This window comes from Fusarium fujikuroi, chromosome FFUJ_chr12 (assembly GCF_900079805.1).
Source record: "Fusarium fujikuroi IMI 58289 draft genome, chromosome FFUJ_chr12".
In the NCBI taxonomy this organism is placed as follows: Eukaryota; Fungi; Ascomycota; class Sordariomycetes; order Hypocreales; family Nectriaceae; genus Fusarium; species Fusarium fujikuroi.
The window spans coordinates 531,457-540,884 of record NC_036633.1 but is presented as its reverse complement, the minus strand read 5'-3'; the positions used below and the strand labels follow the sequence as shown (position 1 = coordinate 540,884).

Genomic DNA, 9,428 nt, shown 5'->3' with positions numbered 1-9,428 from the left:
CCAAATAGCCAATCACTCAAGTAGCCAAGAGACGACAAGCCTCAATGCCTTATGCGATGGCCCGATCGCGCTGGCTCGAACGACACAACCCGACGGGACGAGGCTTTATGTGTAGCTGTATCACTTCTTTCGCTGGCGTTGATGGTGGAGCTGGAGGGCGTATGCCCACGATAATAGCTTCAGGTTCAGTAACGAACCCCATGGGGAGAAGTCGGACTGCGTCGCGGTATCATCCTCAACTCCTAAAATTAGATCTTGTAAATCCGACAATGCTCATCCCGGTGACAATTCCGCTCCTGCGAGTGGCAATTCCTGACCCCTCCCGAGCTTCAAGTAGCATGAAGAGTTGTCAACCTCGGGTGTAGGTTGTTGTGTGATAAGAGACTCGGGAGATGACAACGAGCCAGCTTGTCCCTGTGTATTTTCTCTTTCGGTAGGCGAAGGTGTTTGTGGAGGACTGTATGAAGCTTGTGACTTGAACGATGGCCGAGTTCGTCGCCTTGGTCGAGCGGTGGTCGTGTCACTTGGTTTGGCGACCTTGCGTTGGGGCTGGTCTTGCTCGTCCTCTGTTTGGCGCTTTCGCTTCTGGTTCTTGACCTGATGCAAAGCCGCGTCTGCTTCAGTGGTATTTCCGGAGGGCTTGATAGCATGATCGTGCAGCGCCGGCTTCGTGTTGTCCGATCTGGCCGCGCTGGCTTCGGGGTTTTCTTCCCTCGCCTGGCGTCTTCGCGCTCGTCGTTCTCGTCGCTCTTGTCGCCTAGCTTCAACAGCGATGATGTCTATACCAATTTTGGCATACATGCGCACCCTCACCTCGCGCATCAATTTCTGCATGCTTTCGCTGGGTTCATCGTCGGTGTCGTTGTCGGAACAGCTCATCTCGACCACGGGGTCAGAGAAGTGCAGGGGCTGCAGGCATTTGGGTACTGGATTGGGTTCGATGGCGCGAAGAAGTCGATCTAGTTCCTCGAGGAAGTCGGGGTCGGGTGTGGCGAAGCACATGGGTAGAGTCGGCGTCGATGGAAATGTCACCAATTTGGCGCCGAAGGTCGGGACTGGGTCATCGAGAGGCTTGCGATATGATGAGCATGTTTTGAGCCATCGTTTGAGATGCCGATGCACTTACCCCGTATTTCCTTTCGTAGCTATCAGCCAGGCATTGTCGCCAGCCGCGTTTTCTCTGTCCTGGGAACATTACCTTTGCGACGCTGATTGATTGATGATGTTGAGTTGAGATGCAAATCGCACGACGCCCAATTGACGCGTCGAAGGCGGAAGAATAATGGCCCGCTGATGACGCTTCGTCCGGGGTAGCACCCCATTGGTCACAGCTTTCATCTTAAGATACTCCACCAGCCTATCTACCCTGCACTCACACTCACACCCACCAGGTCAAGAGTCATTTACCCCACCAACATGACTTATTTCTAGCCCAAGCCAAGCTCATCTAGACAACTTGAAGTTATGGACGTCTCAGATATCCCAAGTAGCCAAGAGACAGTGGAAGATCCTACTTTACCAGGCTCCCCTGCTGAAGGGGCTACTCTCATCCTAACACCAGAAAACCCTGAGGCGCGACTGGCATTTCATGAAGTCGCCGAGTCGCTGCAAGTACAGACCCAAGATCCTGCGACCCACGCGGTACAACAGCACACAACAAAATGCATGTGGATCTCCTCAAAGCAACAGAATGATCAGGAAGTCAGACGATTATCTAGGACAGCATCGGAAGACCTTTCATCATCGTCACCCATTTCGTCGCCACGGGATCCAAGATCATCATTCCGCTCACAAGACGAAAGTGAAGAGGAGTTTAGAATCTGGAAAGGCCACTATTTCTTATCCCTCGATCAACCCCCTCGAAATCCTTCAAGAGGGTGGGTGGTTGGGTCTTTGAGAGATGGCCCTCATATGAACGATATCGTCCTTTGTTTACGGTCTGGCAACAACAAGATATACAAAGTTCGACGCAATCAAGCCATTCTCCAAATTGACAAAACAAGCTTCGTATATGTGCAGCCAATGACCGACAGATCCACCACCATGGTCAACGGGGATAAGATCTCTAGAAAGAGAGTTTTCAACCAGTCATCTGCTCGGCTAGCCTTTGGCTCTCTCCGCTACCGCATCCAGTACGCTCGAGGGTCCTATGCCGACGACTACCCCAGCAGAGTCAAGGACTACTTAAATAAATACCTCAATATTCCCACAACTCTATTGGAGCTATCGCTGACACCAACACCATCGGAAACCAGCCCCATCACCATTGGACAATGGACCGTCAGTGCAGGAACTGTAGGCAAAGGAGCTTCCGGAATGGTCAGCATCGCGTCGAATGACCATGGCCAACGTGTTGCTTTAAAAAGAGTACAGGTTGGAAGAGACAGGGAGCGCATACGGAATGTTCAGATAAAGCTGGAGACGCTCGCTGCATTGTGTCAGAGGAAGAACGAAAACCGCTTGCTGCGACTTATTGAAGTTATCACAGATGACGTGAGATCAGCGAATAGGATAGCGGACGTTTGGTTTGTTCAAGAACCCGCTGCCCAGGAGGTGCTTTCCACCGCCCTTACCAGGGGACTCTTCAAGCAAGGTCAAGAAAGGTGAGATCATCGCTCATAGTACAACGTCACCGCACGAGCTTATCAACCAGGATATCCATCGTCACAACCGTTTTGGCAGACATCCTCGGCGCCACAAACTTCCTCCACAGAAACCGCTGGATACACGGAGATCTCAAACCCGTCAACATTGGCATCCGAACCTGGACCACCGAATGCATATCTCTAGTACTACTAGATCTCGACGATGCCGAGAAGAGCCCTTTTCCAGGTCGATATCACCCCGCCCGGCCCGGTACAGGCGGAACGATCGGATGGCTAGCTCCCGAGCGAGAGATGACGGGATACAACGAGCTGGCTGATTTATGGAGTATCGGCGTCATGGCCATTGAGATGATCTGGGGACGACATCCGTGGCGACATGGTAAGAATCCTTGGAGACCAGGCCCTGAAGCTAGTGAGTTGCAGAAAGAGTTCCAAGACATGTATGGTGAAACTGTCGATGCCTTAAATAAGCTTCATGACGAGGGTACGAACTAACTTCCATTGTGTGAGAGTGGTGCTGACTTTTCTTGCTAGCGTTGAGGGATGCTGTTGTTGGCATGGTGCGGCATCCGTATGCTGAGACATCGGCACAACGGCAATCAAGACTTACCGCGAAAGAGGGACTGAGGCTTCTGGGTCATGCTGAAGATGATGAAAACGCTAGCAAGCGACAAAAACGGCCTTAAGATAGATGAAGCCTTTCGCGCGCTGTGAATGGGATGCTAGAGATCTTAAACCTGAAGCGACTAGAACGTAGAGACTTAGAAGACAGAGCACTTCCAAGCATGGAGCGCCCTAATGGCTGAGTTCAGAGACGCAGGCATTGACCCGGCTATCGGCCAACCCGAACTTGGAAATGTTGATACTCATCAGATGACGAATGAGACTGTCTAATGAAAGAGACCTCGCGCAGCATGACTGGAACCCCCCAGTTACAAGGAGATCGTTGATTAGAAAAGCGACGTTCGCCTCAGAGGCTCTAGTGACAAGCTCCCGAGAAGGAAGGGCTCAAACACAACCAAATCCTCGAGACGGACCCCTGATCAAAAATCAATTCTACCTCTTGTAGAGTGGGGTAAATTAAATCAATTGTACAACTATTGATTTTGGACTGTAGGACTAGAACTATATAGCATGGAACATCGCCTTTGTTACCTGGAACTCGTTTCCCTTATCCTTTGGATAGAGAGACTCAGAACTAATTCGTACCTTGACCACTAACCATACCATACTCGACTTGCTAGCCATTGTATGGCAGGTTCAGCTTGAAGTAACTTGTTGTGATGGCGCTTCGCTATCAGCTATGTCTATTGGCGAATTCCCAGTTGAATGTTTTCTAAGCATGAAATCTTTGCGGAGTCAGTTAAAATCTTGGTTAGGAGCTCATCATGACAAGCCGCCAGGAAGGTATACTAGAGGCTTCTATCATCGAAGAGGCATATTTCGTGAAGTAAGAGTACGATACTTACTGTTTAAGTCTTTTAGTTTCTTCTTCCCCCGTCGAAATAGGAGTAAGATAAGCCGCAGCGCCACTTTGCGACGTAATCGTGGTATGTTTGCCTCATTGTCCTCATCTGCATCGACCATTATCTGGTCCCTCTCATCCACCCACAGTTTGTATAGGCTATTAGCCACTGATGATTTTCGGCACATCCAGCCCCAAAAGACCATCCTCTTGGTAACCCAATCGTAGTTATCCACGAATCCAAACTCACGCTCTCCATACCTGTTCCGGGCTCGCGTCCACATTGTCTCAGCAGGGCCAATGCTAACAGCCAACAACCAGGCTACAAGACCTGAAAGAGCCGCAAGCAGGACAAAGAAACCGATGTGAAGTGTTCCGGCTCCAAGCTGTTCAAAGTTCATCCCAAAAAATGAAGTGGCGAAACTGAGTGGGATGAAAACCATACCCACGAGGGTGATTCTAAGTAAATAGGCACAATCAGCTTGTGAACGCCGTTGGGAATGAGGCGAGCGGCGTATTGGTGCAAGAGACACAACATACCTTCGGACAGCGTCAGCCTGTTCCAGTCCTCTTTTCGATTCTTTTATTGCTTGCAAGCTGGTGTAAGTTTGCAGTAAACTCTGGAGCTGTGTAGCGTTCTCCCGGGTATCGTCGATCACAAAATCATAGTCTGGTATGACCGATGCTAAACATGGCTGAGATTTCTGAACATCTGGGAAATTTCGTCTCAAGTATCTCAGCAAGGACTTTCGGGACGATAATAGGTTGCGAAGGTTAGCTTGATTCCGCTCCCACAAATACCCGCTCAACGGCCGTTCGGATTCTAGGCTGGGTTTTATATAAGCGTGGCGTCGCGCTAGGCTCGCCGACTTGTTAAGACTACGCCGTATGTAAAAAAGAAGAAAGTCGCACGGATTAGTGTTTGTGGCCGTAATCACATCTCGAGGCTGGCTGATTAAATGAGTGTGAAAATCCTTGATCTGATTCTCAGAATGGTGGTCGAAACTAAGCATAATGACTTGGAAAGCAGTCTGGTTAGATGCTTTTGTGATGCCTTTGTTCTTCTAGAGCTAGGCTTACCTGTGTTCAATGTGTCTTCTCTCTTTATGGAAAAAATTGCGAAGCTGCTATTTGTATCGGTTGCGATTGTGATAAAATCATTTTCAGACGGAAGGGAAATGGGAAGCTGCCTTGGCCCCGTAATATCATCTCCCTCTGTTAAATGCAGTCCGATTTCAATAAATGCGCAGAAAAAAGACGGATCCAACTGGAAATGCCACCCGATAGCATCCAGATAAGCGCTGCTCATGTCTCCCAGTTGGGCACTCTGTACTAGCAAGATGCGGGTTTCTGAGCTGGGTGGACGTGAGACGAGAGCCGTCCGGAATTGAGAACTGACTTCATCTAAGTGATGCGGACGGAAGTGCTGACTAGTCAATGAGCTATTGATACTGTCGAGAATATAAATGTTAGTGTGAGGATCCCGATTCTCCCAAAACCTGTACCCGTAGCCTAGCCGCAGAAACCGAACAAGCCGTGTTTGCGTATTGCCATATGTCGATTCTATCAGATCAGCATAGGGTCGTATCGATTCGGTTGGCTGGGCCATTGGATGGATGCAATTCGGCAGGTGCACTTAAAGGAAAATTATGAAAAGCTGGGAGAAGGATCCATCAGAACGCTGTCCGTACCCTTTATAACAGCTAGTGGGCTCATGTCCTCTGTTTTTATTACGACGGCCTGTGCAGTCATATCTTTGAGGCGGCAGGGATGCCTTGCAAAAAGCCTTAGAAAGCCACCGCGTTGGGCTGAAAGTATAAATCACCAATCACGAACTCGTAGCGACATTTCGCAAACACGCTCTAGATCAAGAGTAGAAAAATCGCAGGATAGATCAAGGTTGATCTTGGCTGGCTTTGCAGAAGTGTCTTGAAAATGAGTTTTATTCTACCATATTGTGCATTCCCCTACGACAGACCTAGTGAGAAGATCGCGGCTTTCCTACTACACCAAGGACTACTTGTAATTTTTACACTTTTCATCCGTGCGCTTGCCCTACTGCACCAACAACCACTGGTATTGACAATGCCAGTCTTGATGGCCCGTGCACCTCTCATTTTCCATCAGGCGGTTAGATCTAACTTAACGTTTATTTCACTAATTATAATTCCAATCTTGACGCCCTTTAGTCGGAGAGTATATTTCGCTCACTTCAGCTCTTCAACCACCCATACTAACAACTTCCCATAATGTGTGTCGGGGCTGTGATGGATGGTACGGAACGGCTGGTCGTGATGTCTTAGGGTACTACATGTCGGTAATTGTGCCCTGTCCTAGAACACCTCTTGCATGACCCGTCATTACTGCCTTCCGTTCTTGAAACCCTTATGAATATGAGCTCCTACAGGAGGATACAGCTACATCACGGCAGTCAAAGTGTCAGTGAGCGCGTCCTTCTACTCAAGGGACAGGACGTTTTCAGTCACTTTGCCTGCCCAAGTCAGTTACAACCAAGGTACCGTACGAAGATAAGCTGAAAAGCGCTTTTAGAGTCTCTGTTAGCTGGGTTAAAGATAGAGATTTGAGCTAAATCACCAGAGCAGCTTGGATCCACAAGCGTTACTTAATTTCGTGAGTTTGCAAACTCCAACCACATCTCTTATTGCTAGATCTCTTATGTCTCTGGAGTGCACTATATCGCACTTTGGAATAAGACACAATAGCTCTACTGAGCCAGTGCGGCCAGAATACCGATAGGAGATGGTTAAAGTGAAGTATCTCTGTTTATTCACAGCTTCAAGCTGCAGTCTATTAACAGAGGTCCAAGACAACTAGAAGAACGATAAAGACAAAAGGTAATATAAGGCAGATAGAAGACTCTGTAATTAATAAATAACTAAGTTATATCGATTTAAGATATAAAATAAATCTCTCTTTATTTCTATACTTTATTGATCTTTAAAGTAAAAATGCCAGTGTATTATTTTAAATCTATTATATAAAATATTAAATACTTCTTAAGATAAATTAATAAATTATTATTATTATATATTTTTTTAAAGATTATAAACTTAAATTTAATTATTTTAATATTTTATATATATATATAATATAAAGACTAGCTATTATCTAGTAGTTAAGTATATATTCTTTAGAGTACTATTATAATATTAATATTTAAAGTATTAATATTTTTAAGTTTATTCTTTTTATTAACTTATAATTATAAAGTCTATTTTTTATAAAATAAAAATATTTAGCTTTTATTACATTTATATCTTTAATTAATATAAATAATAAGTACTTTTTTTATTTTTTATATAAATATAATGAATTTATATTATATAAGAGAAATATCTTTATATTAGCCTTATTATTAATAGCTTTAATTTAAGTCTTACTTTAACTTCTTATTTATTATTATAGCTAAGATTATTTTATTTCTTAGTAAAACTATTTATTTTAATATATAAACTCTTATTAAAGAAGATAAATAGCTAATACTTATACTTAAATTAACTATTTACTAAATTATAATTAAGTAAATAGGAATATTTAAGTTAACTCAATAATTAATTTAAGGTTAATAATATTTTAAGCTGTTAGAGAGCTAGTATATAGTATGCTTATTCATAACTGTCTATCTAGAGATAGCATTTATGAATTGTATAAACAATTGTATGCGGTTAAAGTTTATAACTCTTCATGGTATAGAAGGTGGTAGAGGCCTGGAAGCTAACGCATTTTTTTACTGTAACTATGTATTCACTTAGTATAGCGCGTCTCGCAAAGACTACTAACAAGCCATCGTCCTCCCTCCAACCTAAAGGAGCAAACACATACTCCATGGCAAATATCGATACCATCAACCTGAACCACGAACGGCGCCCAAACGAAGCCCAGATCGCTACAACGCCGTGCCTCGCAGTCAAGAAGCCGCTTCTCAATTGTAGATTCATTCTGAGCTTCTTGCTGTAGGTGCTCAATGAGTTCCGGCCACATGAATGTCTCCGGTGCATGACCATCTTTCGATAACGTAGCCCCTGTACCAGGCAACAGCAGGGCAGGAATGGCCTCCCAGTCTTGAGCTTTGATGCTCTTGAGAAAGTCTTGGAATGGAGCGATGATATCTGACACTGGGCCCGTCTCGACTAACGGTACTGGCTGCTCAGGTGAAAGATGCTTCATATCAACAAGTGCTGAGATGCGCCATGGGTTTCCGTCGCTCAGGACGTCGTCAGATTGACGGTGTAAGGTGCAGAGGTGAACGGTGTGGATGAACTCGCCACGACCATCCATGGAGGCTGACCAACCCACGAATACAGCAGCTATGTTTTGAGAGACCCATACGTCCGCCTGTGGTTCTGCCAATTGATGTTTGAAGCCTGTTGGTCCGGACTCTTGTTGTTTGGCGAGCAATCCACTAACGCGCTCATACATGTCATCAAATCTTTCTGTCTTGAGACCACCCATCTCTGGTGGGAAAGGAACAGTGATTAGGCCATGCGGCAGAGCGAAGCGTCCTCCTTGTTTAAATGGGGGCGGGGAACTGAAATACTCGTGAAAGCCACGGACAATATCCAAGACTTGCGCCTGCTCAGCATTAAGCTGTGATAAAGACGACATCCTAACAATTGTCAGCAACTACTAGCATTGCAATGCAAGATTTTTATCAGACTTGAGCTGGGAGTCAGGTACTTTTATGGTATTCATCAACAAGTAAGCTGACAGGATTTGAAGGATTCTTACTGGCATCGGCGCAGTCAGCTTACTATTGCATCTAGCCTACTACTGTACGCCGTCGTGGTGCCATGTCGACGAAATACAACATATTTGGCCCGTGCACGCTGCGTGACATCCCTAGCACATCCAGTTAGACCGCCCATTCTTATACAGCACCATAGAAATATAGGACGTGCAAATCGGGCTCCCCCCAGGCTTGGGTCCTTGGGGGTCATGTTGGAAATTCGCGCGGGCAGTTGACAGAGGCTTTTTACTTTTTTAAAATAGAACTACCACGATATATCTAGCAATATATATATATATGTAAACTAATAGAAAATAAAGCAATTAATTGATCAATTTCTATAGAGCCATTTTTTATCTAGTATTAGCTAAAAATACAAGAAAAGAAAGTATCTAACTCAGTGTCGAGACGAAAGCATGATGGCTGCATACGAAGTATGGTTACACCCTGACCATGTGCTCTAGAGCTCAAACCAATAAACCTGAAGAGACCAGAAAATGGAGAACTGTAGACGGAGCTCTTCCAAGCATGGAGTCCCCCTGATGATTGAGTTCAGACATGTACACATTGACTCGACCTGTAGTGTCGGCCAACTCGAACTTGGACATGT

General features: G+C 45.5%; 3 protein-coding genes; 1 reads left to right on the top strand and 2 right to left on the bottom strand.

Annotated features, from left to right (window-relative positions):
* Window positions 1–273: 273 nt before the first annotated feature.
* FFUJ_14137 (uncharacterized protein) lies at window positions 274–1,195 on the bottom strand (the record flags this gene model as incomplete). XM_023571226.1 has 2 exons in its annotated part: window positions 274–1,071; window positions 1,127–1,195. 2 exons carry the CDS (start codon window positions 1,193–1,195, stop codon window positions 274–276), a joined length of 867 nt encoding a protein of 288 aa, XP_023438275.1.
* Window positions 1,196–1,464: 269 nt separating this feature from the next.
* FFUJ_14138 (uncharacterized protein) lies at window positions 1,465–3,292 on the top strand (the record flags this gene model as incomplete). XM_023571225.1 has 3 exons in its annotated part: window positions 1,465–2,603; window positions 2,654–3,090; window positions 3,141–3,292. The coding sequence occupies 3 exons, from the start codon at window positions 1,465–1,467 to the stop codon at window positions 3,290–3,292; spliced, it is 1,728 nt and encodes a 575-aa protein (XP_023438274.1).
* Window positions 3,293–6,431: 3,139 nt separating this feature from the next.
* On the bottom strand, window positions 6,432–8,697 carry FFUJ_14139 (uncharacterized protein; the record flags this gene model as incomplete). XM_023571224.1 has 2 exons in its annotated part: window positions 6,432–6,488; window positions 7,915–8,697. The coding sequence occupies 2 exons, from the start codon at window positions 8,695–8,697 to the stop codon at window positions 6,432–6,434; spliced, it is 840 nt and encodes a 279-aa protein (XP_023438273.1).
* Between the last annotated feature and the right edge of the window lie 731 nt (window positions 8,698–9,428).